This window comes from Camellia sinensis, chromosome 6, assembly GCF_055761805.1.
Source record: "Camellia sinensis isolate YWXY chromosome 6, ASM5576180v1, whole genome shotgun sequence".
Lineage (NCBI taxonomy): Eukaryota > Viridiplantae > Streptophyta > Magnoliopsida > Ericales > Theaceae > Camellia > Camellia sinensis.
Window position 1 is genome coordinate 87,986,010 of NC_138966.1, and position 18,331 is coordinate 88,004,340.

The following is an 18,331-nucleotide window of genomic DNA, read 5'->3' on the forward strand; positions in this document are numbered from 1 at the left end:
GACGCAATCTAGAAGTCGCTCCGTTAATGAGTCCCAGAACACTTGTGGGCTCGGAGCTTTCCGGGATCTACGCACCAGAACCATGGGCGTAATGGAGTTCGAACAAAGGACCCGATCCCGAGGACGGTGAGTGGAGATAAATTCACTCTTCGGTTAAACTAGCCTATACCCGGGTCGAGGTGGCACGACCACGGGGGGTCCATGAGACTCGGCAATATTTTGCGGCAGGACGTCCTCTGGGACTACCCCTGACCCTTTGGGATGATTGGGGATCATTGGTTAGGTGTGGCTAAGAAGAAGGGTTCGCCGAGGGATTGATCTCCTCTTCGGGGTTTTCTCATCCTCAGAGAAGTCACCTCCTCGGAGAGGTCACCTCCTCGGAGAAGTCACCTCCTCGGAGAGGTCACCCCCTCGGACAAGGTGGTTAGAGAGAATATCCCCCATGTGCCTTGCACATGGGCTCCATCCTACATCATAAGGTGCCTATAAATAGCACCCACCCATAGCTTTACAGGGAATGGATTTTGGAGATTTTTAACTCTTGGGAAAGAACTAATTTCCCTTCTCCATTATCAACCTTGAGAGTGAAAGTGGGAGATCCATGGGAGAGCCTTGCCATTATTCTATTCTCTAGCCATTTTGCCTTCTTCTTCACCCAATCTCTTATCTCCATCATCTCCTTTGTTGTTGTGTTCCTAAGTCGAGATTATTAAAGAATCTAAGCCTCTCATCATATTCTAGAGAATTCGAAATTGTTCTTCAAGGATCTTCGAAGATCTTCGAATTTTCCAACTCCTTTCTTGAACCCTCTCCTACATTTTGGGAGATCCATGGGAGAGCCTTGCCATTATTCTATTCTCTAGCCATTTTGCCTTCTTCTTCACCCAATCTCTTATCTCCATCATCTCCTTTGTTGTTGTGTTCCTAAGTCGAGATTATTAAAGAATCTAAGCCTCTCATCATATTCTAGAGAATTCGAAGTTGTTCTTCAAGGATCTTCGAAGATCTTCGAATTTTCCAACTCCTTTCTTGAACCCTCTCCTACAATATATATATATGTAGTAATTAATTAATTAATTAAATAACGTATTAGATTGGGATAAAAGTATAAATTATAAATTCAAGCTATTAATATATCGAATTGAAAATATTTTCCTAACTTTATCCTATAAGTTAAAATAATTTTCTCAAATCCTTAAAAACATAAGACCGACCTAGCCGGCCAATGCCAACTCCTACTAGATTGGGCCAGCTAGCCTCGCTCTAAGATGAATGCAATGTTTTTTTTTATATATTATTTACAGATTTGATTCATATAAAATATTATAATAAAATTCAATGAATTATAATTATAATAATAAAAATTAATTAATATATAAAAAATAAGACCTACAAGTAGGTGGGGAGACCAATCGGATTAACCCCATTTGGTTGAATGCAATGTTAATATAATGCATTATGAACATTTTTTTTTTACCTATTTTTTTTTTTTTTTATAAAAAAAACAGATATAATTAAATTATAGAGTTAATATGATATTTTCCATTAATAATCCAACACAAAGACCAACGAATCTGCAGACTTAATGGAACAAGCTTCGAGGTGATAATGGAAAATAAAGAACAAGTGGAGCTCTCATTCAAAAGGCCATGGGACACCTCTCTTCAGGGCAACCACTCACCCTTAAACATTGACAAAGGGTTCTCTCTCTCTCTCTCTCTCTCTCTCTCTCTCTCTCTCTCTCTCTCTCTCACATTAATCCTCTTTTTCTAATATTATTTACTTACTACTTTATAATATTAATTGAGTATGATGTGATTTTTGAATATATTTTAGACTTTTGATATCATTGTTTATTGATAGATTTTGATGATACTATTTATCTTTGAATAACGGGTCAGGCTGATCTAGGCCTTCTACACAGTTGTTCGATCACTAGTCCGCTGAGAAACTTGCACAAGAGTTCAACGAAGAACAGAAGTCCCCCAGCGAATCTTCCGACGAACAAGTTAGAGAGGAGAGACCAACAGAGTATAGAGATAGGATAGCGATAAAGAACTTAACCTTCTCCTTGTCTTAGAAGCCTACTTATATCCTTTACTCATCATTTCCTTGTCCACTCTGACCTATCATGTTTGCCGAAAGTCTATGTTCTAGCTTGCCTTGTTCATGGTGACACTGTCATGTTTCGTCGTGAAAGGGTTATCGTAATAAATACTGTAGGAAACCTCATTAATGGCTGATGTGTGGTGCAATAATTCTGCAGGATCTTTGTCTGTTTATGTGGCTGGTTCTTCTCTTGACAAGTGTCTGGATGTCATTGGTCCTTGGTGCAACGCTGGGTTTCAAAAACGTTGGGCTTTAGTATTTGAATCATAGATTGGGCCTTAAGTGGTGTGTCAAAGACCCGTATGGGCCCACCTATGTCAGTAGTCCCTCAATCCCAAGTGCAACTTCAGTCTAACGAAGGGAATAAGGAAGAAGACGGGGGTGGGAGGTGGTTGTATGAGAGAAAATCGGGTTAGCAGGGCCGACTGCGAAGGGTGACCGAGTGAAAGGATCGAACGCGAGGAGGGCCAACTGCGAATGGTGGCCGAGTGGGAGGGCCGACTGCGAAGGGTGACCGAGTGAAAAGACCGACCGCGAGGAGGGCCGATTGCGAAGGGTGACCGAGTGGAAGGAGAAAGGGCGGTGCGCGGGGCTCGAGGAGCGGTGGGGCACGTGATGATGTGAAGTGGAATAGACAGGGAAGGGGAAGAGAGTGGTGGATCGTGGTCGTACATGTGGCATAATCCTTTAATGAGGGAGGTGACGCGTTAGTAAGAAGTGAAGGGACATGTTGATATAGGGCAATGAAAAGGCAGGGGTGGGAGTTTTCAAAATTTTTCAAACTGGCGAAATTTAATCTTAACCCTTGGAATATAGGCAAACCATGGGCATTTGGAGTTATTCACTTTACCTACCTCATCGCAAAAAACCAACACATCCCTGAAGTGAACTCATTTGCCTCGTATGACACGCCTCTGCAACACTTTGCGAATTTTCTTGTGCTAGCATCCAAAGCAATACGTAGACACGTAGGAGAAATGGCCCGAGATAAAGTGCCAGCCTTAAGGCTTGACTCGTTAGGAGATGACGACGCAGTGGAGTTGGCGAAATAAAATCGAGTGGAGCAAAGGGAGGAGAGGAGAGCTGGCCAAGCAATGCGGGCTCATCCGACGACAATGATCGTAGCTGCTAAGCCCTTAGCCAAGTGGAGCCGAACCACTGGCATACCAAGGCCGACAAGTCCACGTTTATGGTGAAGGAGTTGGAAGAGGTACGAAGGAACTACCAAATCCCCGCGGAGATAGAGCTGATGTTGCCCACATTGAAGGAGAGGGCGTCGGATGCCCGGCCGACGGGGTTCACGCTATACGATGAGGCACTGCGGGGTGGTGTGAGGCTACTGCTCCCCTAAGTAGTGGTGGAGGTTCTTAACAAACTGGAGGTGGCGCTAGGGTGGTTGATGTCGAACGCTTGGAAAATACTAATAGCCTATGCGAGCGCTTGGCCGCAGGCTACCGGGGGGGTGCAAATGACAGTGGAGGAATTCTTCTCCTACTACAAAGCCTCGGGCCAACAGGAGACGTAGGTGACCTTGTAGACAGTGGCGGGATGGGGTCTAGTGACAGGTTTGCTATTTCGATGAAGGGGTGGAGACCGAGGTGGTTTTTCGTATTAGCGAATGGTGGGAGGGGAGTTCACACAACATGGAAAGTCCTCACAAAATCGGTGGAGCCAAAGTTGGATGTGGCGGCCAAAGACAGGGTGGAGAAGGTGAAGGAGTGGAGGGAGAGGAAGGGGGCTGAAGTGGGATGAGTTAATCCTGCCTTTAACCTTGTTTGCCCTGAGGTTGGGTCTGCAGCCGACAGAGAAAGATTCGGCGAGGAAGGACTTTGAGGCGCGGAGGAAAGCGGAGGAGGCGGAGGACAGGAGATGGTTCGCCAAGGCGGACAAATATAAGGAGGCACAATTGGGGCCTGCCCCTAAGTTAGTGATGAGGGAGCGGGTCCGACCGCGTCCCAAACCGCTAGGCGACAAAGACTTAACTAGCTTTACCCCACTGCCGCCCCCAGTAGACTTGCTGAAGGAGAGGGGTAAGAAGGAGGTGGAGGCAATGTTAAAGAAGCCAAGGAAGAAGAGGGCTAATGCAGTTGTACGGTTAATGGCACGGTTGACAGAGGCCGACCTCTTGAGGGGGTTCTGTTCAGCCCAGATGGAGGCAGCGATCCTGGCAACTGCCCTGATGAACAAAGCAATGCGCTCGAAGATGGAGGTAGAGCCGCTAAGGGCCCAGCTGGAAGAGGCAAAGTTACAGTTACAGAACCTAAGGGTTAAGACGGCGGAATGGAGGAAGGCCGCTCGGAGTGCATGCGCCAAGGGGTTAGAGTATGCGCAAAGGGCGAAGAACATGGAGGTGTTGGCACTAGTGCAGAGCTACTCGGCGAAGCAAGCTAGTGCCGAGCTCCTCGCCACCAAATCAGAGCTGGAAGCGGAGCACCACAAAGCGATATCGCTAGAGTTCGAGTTGGCGGGCGAGAAGAGGAGACTAAAGGAGGCCCAGCAAGCTTGCACCACTGCCAACAAGAGGTAGGAGGAGGCCATGACCAGCAACGAAGATCTGCGGGACCAGGCGGTCAAGGATAAGGAAAAGGCCGATGGTCGGATCACGGCATTGGAGAAGGCCTTGGCGGAAAAGGGGGCGAAATTGGCATCTAAGAGGGCGGCATACCCCGACCTATGCATGGCGGCCATAGAGCAATTGAAGGGGTCCGTCGATTTCCAGATGGCCATAGATGTCGCCCGTCACCAGCAGCCTGGCGAAAGAGGGGAATAGGGGGGCTGGGCCTTCGGGAGCAGCCGCTGGAGATAGGAGTGAAGAGAAAGTGATCTAGAGCTTCCAGCGGTCTGACTTCTACAAGCATGAAATGAGCAAGTTCTGGGACAACGGCTGGATGACCTTCAAGCACAAGGCACAGGAGCTGTTCCCAGACATTGACTTCAGCCTCGTGAAGCTAAGCAAAGATGATGTTGCTGCAGACCCCCCTGGACGAGGGCATTGAAGAGGAAGATCTTGTCTCTAGCGAGGAAAAATGACTTATGCAAAAAATTTCTGTTTATGTGTTTTGTTGTTTTTGTTTTGTTTTGTTTTTTTTTTATATATATGTAACTTCTGCAACAAATTTTATGAAAGTGTAAGTTGGTTAATAAAACAAAGAGTTGTCTTATGTAATGTTGTTGTTTTTGTGTTTCTGATTTGTAAATTTGTGCATAAATTGTGATGTGTAATGATCAAAATGGGCAGTTAGTGAGAAATGAAAATGTGAAATCGTGGTAAACATGAAAATGTTAAAAATGGGTGAACCATGATGAGGAAAATGTAAAAAATGAATAATCAGTGAAATTTTGACTGGGGAAAATGGATATGAAACTTTGATATGAAAATGGATATGAAATGTTAAAAATGTGCGAACCATGAAAGATTGATATAAAATTTCGTAAGTAAGCCATGACTGGAAAAATGTTAAAAATGGGTAGACATGCTAACTTGTATGATTCGTGAAAATGGATAGTCATGAACTTGGATTTTAACTAAGCATGGCAACTATGCCGTGATATAAGTTGTGAAAATGGATCGGCCGAATTTTTCGTTCGAGTTCTGACTAAGACTTAGAGGGCTCTGCCACACTGAGTCGGTCTGGCTAGGCTCTACGTGCTCAGTCTGACTGAGACTTAACTAACTTAGCATGGCTGAGGTTTTAACTAACTTAGTCTCGCTGAGCTCTTCACGCTTAGTCTGGCTGAGGCTTTAAGTAACTCAGTCTGGCTAAGCTCTTCGTACTCAGTCTAGCTGAGGCTTTAGCTAACTCAATCTGGCTGAGCTCTTCGTACTCAGTCTGGCTGAGGCTTAAACTAACTCAGTCTAGCTGAGCCTTTAATTAACTCAGTCTATCTGAGCTCTTCGTGCTCAGTCTGGCTGAGGCTTTAATTAACTCAGTTTGGTTGAGCTCTTCGTGCTCAGTCTGGCTGAGGCTTTAGCTAACTCAGCCTGGCTGAGCTCTTCGTGCTCAGTCTGGCTGAGGCTTAAACTAACTCAGTCTGGCTGAGCCTTTAATTAACTCAGTCTGGCTGAGCTCTTCGTGCTCAGTCTGGCTAAGTCTTAAACTAACTCAGTCTGGCTAACGCTTTACTTAACTCAGTTTGGTTGAGCTCTTCGTGCTCAGTCTGGCTGAGGCTTTAGCTAACTCAGTCTGGCTGAGCTCTTTGTGCTCAGTTTGGCTGAGACAGTATGCAAGTAATGGAGATATAAAGTCATTGTCATTGAAGGCACAGCCTGCAGATCATAAGTTTACACTAATGGAGTAGTACAAAAAGGAAAATGCAATAACGGAATAGTACAAAAACATGAAACACCATTTTACTGGAAATAACACTTCAAGTGCTTAGCATTCCACGGATGGGGGAGGTCTCTGTCTTCCATGTCTTTGAATCGGTAAGTGCCTGGGCGAGGTTTGGCCTTAACAACGTAAGGTCCTTCCTATTTGGCTGCTAGCTTTCCCTCGGCGGGATTTTTAGTGGCAAGAGGTGCTTCGCGTAAGACAAGGTCCCCCACAGCGAACTCCCTTAGTCGAATTTTACAGTTACAGTGTGTTCTCATTTTCTGTTGATATGAGGCCCGTCTGCCAGTAGTGGTCTCCCGGAGCTCTTCAATTAGGTCTAAGTCAGCCCGATGCAATTCTTCGGTTATTTTTGGATCTGGATGTAAAACCCTCGGGGTCGGCAGACCGATTTCCACTGGGATGACCGCCTTAACGCCGTATGTTAAACGAAAGGGGGTCTCTCCAGTAGGGGTTCGGGCAGTAGTGCGATAGGCCTAGAGTTCATTTGGTAATTCCTTAGCCCATAGTCCCTTAGCGGCTTCCAACTTAGTTTTGATAATCTTCAAGAGAGAGCGGTTGGTGACCTCTACTTGTCCATTAGCTTGGGGATGACCTGGGGAAGAAAAGCATGGTTGAATGTGAGCTCCGCACAAAATTTCCTGACTTTGGCATTGTCGAATTGCTTGCCGTTGTCTGAAACGATGGCTTGAGGGATTCCAAATCGGCATACGATTGACTGCCAGATAAATCTGGTTGTGTTCCGTTCAGTAATTATGGCTAGGGGTTCCGCTTCTTCCCATTTGGTGAAGTAATCAAGGGCGACTACAACGAACTTGGTTTGGCCCCTACCGGTGGGTAATGGACTAACTAAGTCGATGCCCCACTTGGCGACTGGGTAGGGACTGCTGAGTGTAATCAGTTCTATAGGGGGAGCATGGGGGATGTTGATAAAGCACTGGTACTTATCACACTTAAGCACGAATTCAGTGGCATCTTGGTTGAGAGTAGGCTAGAAGTAGCCGGTGTGAGGTATTTTATGGACCAGCGATCTGGCACCCGAATGATTACCACATACAACCTCGTGGACTTCCCTCATCACATAGGTCGCTTGAGCTGGACTGAGGCACCTAAGGTATGGGCATGAAAATCCACATTTGTACAGTAGGCCGCTAATGAGGATGTAATTGGACGACCGGGCTCTGACTTTGGCAACCTACTATTTGTTGGCTAGCAACTCCCCACTTGTCAAAAATAGAAGGATGTCCACCGCCCATGGGATAGGTTCATTTTGGAGGAAGTGGACCTCCTGCTGGCTTGGCGAAGTAGCCGGTTGGGCCAGGTATTCAAGACGGGCGCCATAACTGAGGTTTGACTGGTCGGCAGAGGCTAATTGGGCCATTTCATCTGCCTTGGAGTTTTCTGACCGAGAGATATGTTTGATGTGGAAAGTGTTGAAAAGGCGAACAAAAGGGAGTGCAATATCCCTATAGGCGCGCACGGTGTCTTCCTTTGCGTCGAATTCCCCCGTAATCTATCCGACGATCAGTTGAGAATCACTGAACACTTGGATGTGGCTCACACCAATGTCTCTGGTTAGGTGAAGACTTGCTATCAAGGCCTCATACTCGGCCTCATTATTGCTCGCGTCGAATAGAAAACGGAGAGCACACTTGAAATAACCACCCTCGGGGGTGGTGAGGATGAGACCAGCCCCACTGCCTTCTTTACGAGATGATCCATCGACATTGAGGGTCCAGGAGTGGGGATCTTCTATCTCAGTGTTGAGTTGTCAGGGCTGAGGGGTATGGTTGGAGTGGGATTGGTGAATTCCAAGATAAAATCGGCAACAACCTGTCCTTTGATAGCCATTCGAGGTCGGTAAGAGATTTCAAATTGGCTTAGCTCAATAGACCATTGCATAAGTCTGCCGGATGACTCTGGTTGTTGTATTACCTTCTTCAAAGGTTGGTCAGTGAGGACCACTATGGAGTGAGCTTGGAAATAAGGTCGGAGTCGTCTTGAGGCTATGACCAAGGCAAGGGCCATTTTTTTTAGCAGAGGGTAGTTCTGTTCAGCCCCCTTGAGAGCTCAGCTAATGTAATAAACCAGACGCTGTACTGAGCCGTCCTTCTTGAGGAGGGCCGCACTGACTGCGGTGTTCGATACGGCTAAGTAGAGAAAGAGGGTCTCGCCAGAGAGCGCCTGAGAGAGTAAGGGGGGTTGGCCATGCACTGCTTCAATTGTTGAAAGGCCTCTTCGGATTCGGCGGTCCACTCAAAGGCCTGTCGAATGACTTTGAAAAAGGGGAGACACTTGTCTGTTGCGCGGGAAATAAAATAGTTGAGGGCGGCGACTCTACCGGTAAGCCTTTGGGCCTCTTTAACTGTTCGAGGTGACTACATTTCTATCAAGGCCCTGATCTTTTCGGGATTGGCCTCGATACCCCGTTGACTGACCATAAAACCCAAGAATTTCCCAGATCCTACGCCGAAGGCGCAATTCTCCAGATTCAGCTTCATTTGATACTTGCGTAAGGTGTCGAAAGTCTTCCGCAGGTCTATCAGATGATCAGAGGAGAGTTTGCTCTTGACAAGCATGTCGTCGACGTACACTTCCATGTCCCGACCAATCTGGTGATGAAATACGACATTGACTAACCGTTGGTAAGTTACCCCGGCAATTTTCAACTCGAATGGCATAACACGATAGTGGTAAGTTCCCCGGTCAGTGATGAAGGAGGTGTGTTCCTGGTCAGCTGGGTGCATCAGAATTTGATTGTAGCCGGAGAAAGCATCCATGAAACTGAGCATCTGATGGCCGGCAGTGGCGTCGACAAGCAGATCAATGCGGGGGAGAGGGTAACTATCTTTGGGGCAAGCTCTGTTAAGGTCGAAGTAGTCAACGCAAAGTCGTCATTTTTCATTGTTTTTATGGACCAGGACCACATTCGACAACCATCTGGGATAGTCCACGTTCTTGACAAACCGTGCCTCTAGTAGTTTGTCTACCTTGGAAGCAATAAGAGCATTGTGTTCCGGGTGAAAGATACGCTGCTTCTGGCAAAAAGGTCGGAAATGGGGCTCGATGCTAAGACGATGAGTGATGAAGGAGGGATCAATACCATACATATCGGAATGTGTCTAGGCAAACACGTCGTTGTGTTCGATTAGGAGAGCTGTAAGGTCGGCCTTGGCTTGAGAGGATAGTTGGCTGCCAATCTTGGCTGTTTTTGTTGGGTTAGAGGGGTTGATGGGGACCTCAACAAGTTCTTTCACTAGTTCCCCTCTGACTAACTCGTCTTCGTCTCTAACGTCGAGGCCTTCGATAATCATAGCCTCTTTCAGCTTGACCTCTTTGGGAAAAGTGACATAGCATTCTCTGGCCATAGTCTGCTCTCTCCTCGCGGTGCCAACCCCGAGGTCGGTAGAGAATTTCATGGCCAGATGGTATGTAGATGTGACAGCTTGAAAGGCGTTAAGGGCGGTGCGACCGAGGATGATGTTATAAGCAGAGGGACAGTCGACGACAAGGAAAGTGAGCAACTTGGTGGTCTGCCATGGATACTCTCCGATGGTGATGGGAAGATCGATGGAGCCTATGGAGGTCACCCGATCCCCAGTGAAGCGACCAGTGGAGTTTGGAGAGGCGACCAACTTTCTTCCCCAACCTTGAGCTGGAGATAGGCATTCAAGAAGATAATGTTTGAAGAACTGCTATTGTCAACAAGCATCCATCTGACTTTGTAATTGGACAGGAGAGCAGAGATGACGAGGGGGTCGTCGTGAGGGTAACTGATGCCTGTATAATCGGCCTCCGTAAAGGTGATGGGCTTCATCCACTATTTGGGGTGTTTGAGGGGGTGCTCCAAAGTCGCGACTTCTTTGTCGAAGCCCTGTCTGATTTTTCTGAGTTCGACTCACTGGGCCGAACGGGACGGTCCTCCGCACGCAAGTCCGCCAGCAATGACTCTGATCTCTCCAACCGGGGGAGCAGGGTTGCCTTGTGTTCAGGGTTGCGGCGGGGGCCGATCATTGCCTTGGTTAGGGTGTGCGGGTTGTCGGGGAGGAGTGTGTCGGCGATTGCCCCTAGCAGGTTCGGTCCTCGGCCGTTGTTGGGGACAGGTTGTCGTGAACCGACTGAGGCGCCCCTAGCGTATTTAGCTTTCTACTTAGTCATTAAGGTTAACATATTCCTCGGTGTTGTGGCTGTGGTTTTGATGGAAACGGCAGTATTTGGATTGGTCTCGCCGGTTGGAAGGAGACCGTAAGGGTTGTGGCCATTTCAAGTTGTAAGCTCGCTGGATCTGGTTTAAGACTTGTTTTATGGAGGAATTGAGGGGTGTGTACCGTTCGAACCGACCGGGCGGTCGGGTAGGTGTCGATCGGTCTACGCAAGCGGTTCGGTCGGTATACTGGGGTGTTTGCTGTGTGTACTGGGTGGTTCTGGTTTCAGATTCCTTTCTTTTCTCTTTAAGGGTTGGGTTTTTGTTTATGGAATCTTGTTGAGCAGCTAGTGAATCTTCGGCATTCATGTACTTTTGGGCTTTGGAAAGAAGGGTTGCCATGGAGGATGAAGGGTTTTTGGAGAGGGAAAAAAGGAAACCGGATAATCGTAAATCGGCCATGAAAATCGTGAGAATGACCTTGTCATCGTTTTCTGCCACCTGTAAGGCTTCAGTGTTGAAGCGGGTGACGAAGCTGCGCAGTGACTCCCCCTCCGACTGACGGATGTTAGAGGAGTTGGGTTGTCGGACGCCACTGGCTCTGGGCACCAATGAAATGGCTGAGAAATGAGTCACCTAAGTGCTGGAAAGTAGAGATAAAGTTGGTCGGCAGCTGACTAAACCACAGTCAGGCTGACCCTTCTGTATGTTCTGCATGACTCCTTGAAGCTGGAGTTTCATGGCTCGGAGTTCTGCATCCCAAACAGGAACGTTGTCAACACCAGAATGGAATGGAGGCTAGACACTACTAGTCTCTCCTTCGGGAGCAGGTGCTTGGACTGGTGGATGTGGAGCCCAGGGTGGCGGGTTCATATCTTGGGGCGGGGGTCGCAAACCCTCCAAGTTGAAGGGGTGGGAGTGTTGGAAGGGATGGCTCGGGGTTTGTTCTCGATTTGGTGGGATATCTTGAGGTGGTGGAGGAGGCACAGGGAGGTCTCGTTGAAGTAAAGCATTAATCAGGGCTTGGTTTTGCTTAGCTAGGCGGTTAATGCTGTTGGTGAGTTTTGTGAAATACTGTAGTGGGTTGTTTGGGTTAGGAGGATCGGCTTGGGGGTCGGCAACATTGTGTTGAGAAGTCATGGATCTAGTTGTGACCATTCACCTTGGTGGGTGGCAGGTGGGGATTATCGGGAATGGGTCTCCAGCGACAATGAGCACAGTTACCACACGGAGCGAAAGCTTTCACACAGACGGCGCCAACTGATGAAACTATATATCTTTGAATAACGGGTCAGGTTGATCCAGGCCTCCCATACAGTTGTCCGATCACTAGTCCGCTAAGAAACCTGCACAAGAGTTCAACGGGGAATGGGAGTCCCCCAGCGAACACTCCGACGAACAAGTTAGAGAGGAGAGACCAACGGAGTATAGAGATAGGATGGCGATAAAGAACTTAACCTTCTCCTTGTCTTAGAAGCCTGTTTATATCCTTTACTCATCGTTTCCTTGTCCACTCTGACCTGTCATGTTTGCCGAAAGTCTATGTTCTAGCTTGCCTTGTTCATGGTGATGTTGTCCTATTCCGTCGTGAAGGGGTTATCGTAATAAATGCTGCAGGGAACCTCATTAATGGCTGATATGTGGTGCAATAACTCTGCAGGATCTTTGTCTGCTTATGTGGCTGGTTCTTTTCTTGACAAGTGTCTGGATGTCATTGGTCCTTGGTGCAACGCTGGGTTCCAAGAACGTTGGGGTTTAGTATTTGAATTATGAATTGGACCTTAAGTGGTGGGTCAAAGACCCGTATGGGCCCACCTATGTCAGATTTAATTAACACTATTTTATATTTGACTATATTATTGATATTAATATGTATTTTGACACTATTAAATAAAATTATATGATGATAACGATGATGATAACGATAATGATAATGTTATAATGTTTGTTGATAGGTTTATAATGCTTCGTGGTTGTTCTGGTTTCTATTCATATGCCATTTATGAACACTCGGAGGACATGCCTGCTTTCATCCTCTACGAAACCAGGATTGCTTTTATGCTCAAAATAGACAAGTATTTATTTTCATAACCTTCATTTTCTTCATCTTTTTCCTTCTCATTATTTGTGAGATTAATTACATTGTCCATGTTTGATAACAGAGATTTATCTTTTTTTTATTAAAAAACGTAGAAATATTACATATTTAAAAATAGTAACGGAGTCATGAAATTAAGTTAGAGGAAACACTTATTAATTATAATTTTTTTTAAAAAAAATTATGATCAACATTAGTATAACAATAATTTTATGAGTTAAATTTAAGCGTAAAAAATCAAACATTCATTATTAATTGCAACAAATCAAAATTTTATAATAGTGTGAAATAGTTCGGTGCAGAATGATGTAAGTTTGCAATTTTAGCATAAAAAATTATGGATCAAAATTTCTTATTTTAGAAAATAAAAATACATCATTTATAGTACAAATCATTATAAAATCTTTTTAATTTTTATTCACCGGAAAAAATATTAGATAAATGATATTACTTATAAATGATGTATTTTGAATGAAAATTATTAAACATTCTTAGAATACCATATGACGTTGCTTACATGATACTCACAGCATGAGAAACCACAACTCATTGTCTCATAACTACTTGAAAATGATAAGTTTATTATATTAAATTCATAAGATTTCCCGCTACATTATTGGTTTAGACTATTGCATAGACAATACCACATAGTCAGTGGCGAAATCAAGAAATTAAATCAGATTAAACACTTATTAATTACAACATTGAAAATTTTTACAAAAATATTTCACTTAAATTTTTATGATTAACTTCAAGAAAGATAATAATAATAATAATAATATTTGTAACTATTGTATCATGAACAATGTAAAAAATAAAAAAGTCATAGATATAAGTTTTAAAATAAATTATAATTTTTTATACAAAATTTGAGTAAAAATTCAATATAATAGTAATACCACGTCATTATTGACACGTGATATCACTAACCAATAGTAAAGAAACACATAGAGGATAAATCCCACATGTCAAATGTTACTAACAATCTAATAAATTTCATATCTTCATTGAGATTAATTATGTATGATAAACATCACCATTATGTTAAAATTTTCATATGGCTTATCGTAGTCTATTTATTTTCAATCAAAACAACTAAAACTATTATTGTTCTCATAATTTTAAAAATATCATTGCATTTCATTCTAACTAATATTTTTATAAATTTTTTATTTAAAATATTTTGTTTATGTTTGTAAAAAAGAAAAAAAAAAAAAAAAAAAAAGAACCAAAAACCCGGAGGACATGTGACCCCCTCAATGCCTCCGCCCGTGCACATAGTACTCCTAAAATATCAAATAACTATGTGTTATGGACAATACAGAAAAATCTGTAATCAAAGAGTGTGTTAGATAAAAACGATAATACAATTTGCATATGGAAACCAAGAAAGAAAAAAAAAAAAAAAATCACAACTCAGGGGATGCGTGACCCTCTTTTGGCCTTTTTTGGCTCCGTCCCTACCTAAAAACGACTTATATATAAATAAAAAAAAAATAATGAATTTGAATAAATAAGATTATATATATATATATATTTTAATTTAATGCAGTGAATATTGTGTAAGACATACTTATTAAAGTAAATTTAATTCATGTATCTCAAATTGTGTGTACTTTTTTTATTATTTTTTTCATTCTGTTTCTAAATACGTATATGTTAGAAAAATAAAACAATTAATAAAATTGATAGGATGGATTTGGCATGAAATTGATTTATCATTCCAAAACCAATCAACAAGTTTTCATCTTGTAAAAATGCCTAGCCAGTGTTTTAGGACATTTGTAATTTTTGACTAATACTTTTATTAACCTGGCTCCTCTCCAATTACTAGAGCGGACTGTTCAACATTGGTGAGTTCTAATTTGGTATCATGTTGATAATTCAAACAGTTTAATATATAAAATCCGTTGAGTATATTATTCTTATCAAAACTTATGTTGATTGGATATCAATAACAACTTGATCAAATCACATTTTCAAATATAATTTTTGAAGTAAATTGCAACAGCAATGCAATCAGATCAAGTAGTTATAGATATTCAAGTGATTTTTTATAGATATGATAAATTCGACGGGTTCTACACATTGAACGTTTTGAATTATTAACATGAGGCCAAATAGGGTCTACCAATGCCAAATAGCCCTCTTTAATAACTGGAGAGGAGCTTGGTCCATATTAAATTAAGGGCAAACTTTTCTTTACCCCCTCTAGTTTGGATCATATGCAGTTTGTCCCTTAACGTTTGAAAATGACTACATAACCCTTTTGTGATTTGTGAATTAAAGTATACCGTTACGCCGTTAACAATTTAATAAAAAATACTAAAATACTCATGTATTTTCGTCATTTGTTTAGAAGGAAAAGTACACTTTAACCAATATGCTTTATTTCATGTGTAATTTATCCCATTGAAATTTAAAAATTAACATATAACCCCCTTATATCTGTCACGTGTTTCACACTGATTGTTAAGTTGGACGAAATTTTAATGATGCACTTTAGCCTACAAACCACGTAGGGATTATGTGGTTATTTCTAAATATTAAGGGGTAAACCACACATGGCTCAAATCACATGGGACAAAATGAAATTTGCCCTTAAATTTAAGTGTGTAAAAATTAATCAAAAATTCTCCAAGTCTTTGATTCAAATTCATATCGAATTAAGTTTTATTATATATATATATATATATATATATACAAAAATTCAATCAAGACAGACTCAAATGTTGTTAACTAAAATTTGCAAAATCATTTTGTAGCTTTCAAATTTACAATTATGTTATTATTAAAGTTTTTATTCAAATTTATATTTAAATTTGTCCATTAAAGTGCTTTCTATCACATAAATTTTTTACTCAAATTTTAAATAAGGGTTGGAGATAATTTGGTATACATCACCTCATTAGGTAGGACTCATTTTTTATCTATACTTCAACTTGACATCAAATAATACTCCAACCAAACATTACCCATAAAATATTTCAAAGACTTGAGTCTTTATTTCAGATTATAAAGCAAGCTATAATTGTTCAGCAAAAAATTTAATACAGAACAATAACTAAGATGATTATATTCTCTTACTTATTATGTTATGTATTAATATCATACTATATTGATAACAAATATGAGTGATGAGACTTATTATATCAATACAGTGTCAACACATGATATGATAAACACAATATAGAAGGGGGAAAAAAAAGAACATGATTATTCTAACATTATTGAATAAATAAGTTGATTAATAAAAAAAAAATCAAACAAAATTTTTTTACCTTTTATTTTTATTTTTATTTTTATTTTTTGGTTGTATATATTATGAGCTTGTAGGTTTAGGTACATGGCTATAGCAGATAACAAACAAAGGTACATGCCCTTGCCGGATGACCGGTTACCTGGCAGAGGTGAAGAACTGGCCTACCCAGAAGCAGTCCTTCTTGTTAATCCTGTGGAGCCTCAATTTAAAGGAGAGGTACTTCCATTCAATTCAATCTCTAATTTTTTTTCATTGATTATATTTTTTAAAAAAAAATTACAAAAATATATCAAATTTAAAATATGCAAAACAAATTCATTTTAGATATATGACTTTCATCGCATCAAATTTAAATCTACACCGTAAATTCAAATATTTTGAGCTCTTTCAATATTTTTTTAGTACATAGCATTTTACCTTCGAGAATGATATGCTATTTGCTTGCAAATCATATATATTTTAGTGGCTAGCTATGTATTCTAGAGACTAGCTTCTCTTGAGTTCAGAAACAAGATTGGAACATTTGGTTTGGGTCATGTGAGCTTGTCACAATGTATATTTTGATGGTTTTATCCGTTCACTTTTTAGGCCTTTGTATAGATTATCGACGAAAAAAATTAGACCAATTTAATAATTATAGTTATATAATTTTATCATATTTATTTTTCAACAATCTATTTTTAAAATCATTAATGTCACCTCCTTTATTTGAAGAGAAAATATGATGAAATTGAATGGCTACAATTATCAAATTTGTCGTGTTTTTATAAATGATGCACAAATAAGGACTAGAAAATGAATACGAAAAGTCTTTCATGAAAATGATCATGAAAGATTTGTGACCTTTGGATTACACTTAGAATAAAGTACCACACACTAATCAAGGTAATCTAAGGATCACAAATCTTTCATAATCATTTTCATGAAAAAAAATTCATGACCCCTAACATTTCTCTTTTACTATTTCATGTCATTGTATCCACGTAACAACTCTCATCATATGATTAATTCTCAAAAAATGTTATTCTTTTAAAATTTTTATACATGGTGATTTTTTTGTAATTAAAAAACATCTTGATGAATTCTTTACTTTGTTAGGTCTTCAAATTCTATGATTCTGTACAAATTTTTTATATGTATTTTTTCTTTTTCATATATACAAACATTACTCTTAATTCTTTCATTGATCTTTCCCATATATATATAGGTGGATGACAAGTATGAATATTCAATTGAGAACAAAGATAATGGGGTTCATGGGTGGATATGCTTTGATCCACCAGTTGGGTTTTGGCAAATCTGTCCCAGCAATGAGTTCAGAACTGGGGGTCCAACCAAGCAGGACCTAACCTCTCATGTCAATCCAACTACTCTTGCTGTATGTGACTTTCCTCACCGATTGATATTTCCCATAGTAAATTTCGGCAATGTCCTTAATGCCCTCTCTTCATTTCAATAATGGGGAATTACAATGCAGTAGGACATAAACAAAAATTAAAAAAAAATTAAAAATTAAAAAAAAAAAGTAAAAAAATATGTGAGGTGCAAGTGAGAAACTGTGGAGATACCAGTGTCACTTGTACCCCTCTATATTTTTGTAAATCTTTGTTTTTTTAATCCCACCGGGATGTAGTTTCCCCCTTCAATAATCTATATATATATATGAACTATTTAATGAAGTGAAATTATATTGATCAAATTATATGCTATTAATAGATGTTTGTAAGTGCCCATTATGGAGGAGAGGAATTGTCGCTCCAGTTTGGATCTGGGGAACCATGGAAGAAAGTTTTCGGACCAGTTTTTGTTTATCTTAATTCTGTCTCTGATGAAAAGAATGCCTTTTCACTTTGGGACAATGCCAAAGAACAGGTATGACATTAAACTAAATAAATAATTAATTAAAAAAATGTAAATGTAGGCTAGGTTAGGAAAAGTTTTAAAAACATGTACTTTGGCTTTATAAAAATAAAAAATAAAAATGCATACAAACAAACTTTGTGAAGAGTTCTAGCTAAAAAAGGTTGATGTGTTTGACAACTATAAGTTAAAACTAAATAAATAAACAAATAAAAAAGAAAATTTTCAATGATTAAGAGTAATTTTAGCTGCTTGTTATAATGGTTTGTTATTATCAAATTATAGCAGTAGCTCTACTCTAATTTTTTTTCTTCCAGGGATTTGCCTAAACAGTTGTCAAAAAAATGATATTGTGAAATTCTATGCCAAATTTGGCTCAAAATTTGGTAATGTCATTTGTGCGAATTTATGAAGTATGGGTACTTTGACAAATATGTCGCATTCATATCGGGTACTTACCGCCGTATAGTATTTTGTATAGTACTTCTACGTACGTATCGGATACACAAAATATGTACCCAAATTGT

The 18,331-nt window shown here is 40.9% G+C and overlaps 1 protein-coding gene across 3 annotated transcripts in view; it reads left to right on the forward strand.

Annotated features, from left to right (window-relative positions):
* Nucleotides 1–18,331, forward strand: part of LOC114317624 (uncharacterized) — a 46,957-nt gene that overhangs the window by 22,555 nt on the left and 6,071 nt on the right. Inside the window, exons 5-9 of one of the 3 annotated variants that reach the window (XM_082874143.1) lie at nt 1,581–1,700; nt 12,540–12,659; nt 16,019–16,160; nt 17,152–17,322; nt 17,661–17,816. In XM_082874143.1, the coding sequence (XP_082730269.1) occupies nt 1,581–1,700; nt 12,540–12,659; nt 16,019–16,160; nt 17,152–17,322; nt 17,661–17,816 (709 nt within the window). The remainder of the gene's footprint in view (nt 1–1,580; nt 1,701–12,539; nt 12,660–16,018; nt 16,161–17,151; nt 17,323–17,660; nt 17,817–18,331) is intronic. The other 2 variants (XM_082874145.1, XM_082874144.1) reach the window with 2 other exon arrangements.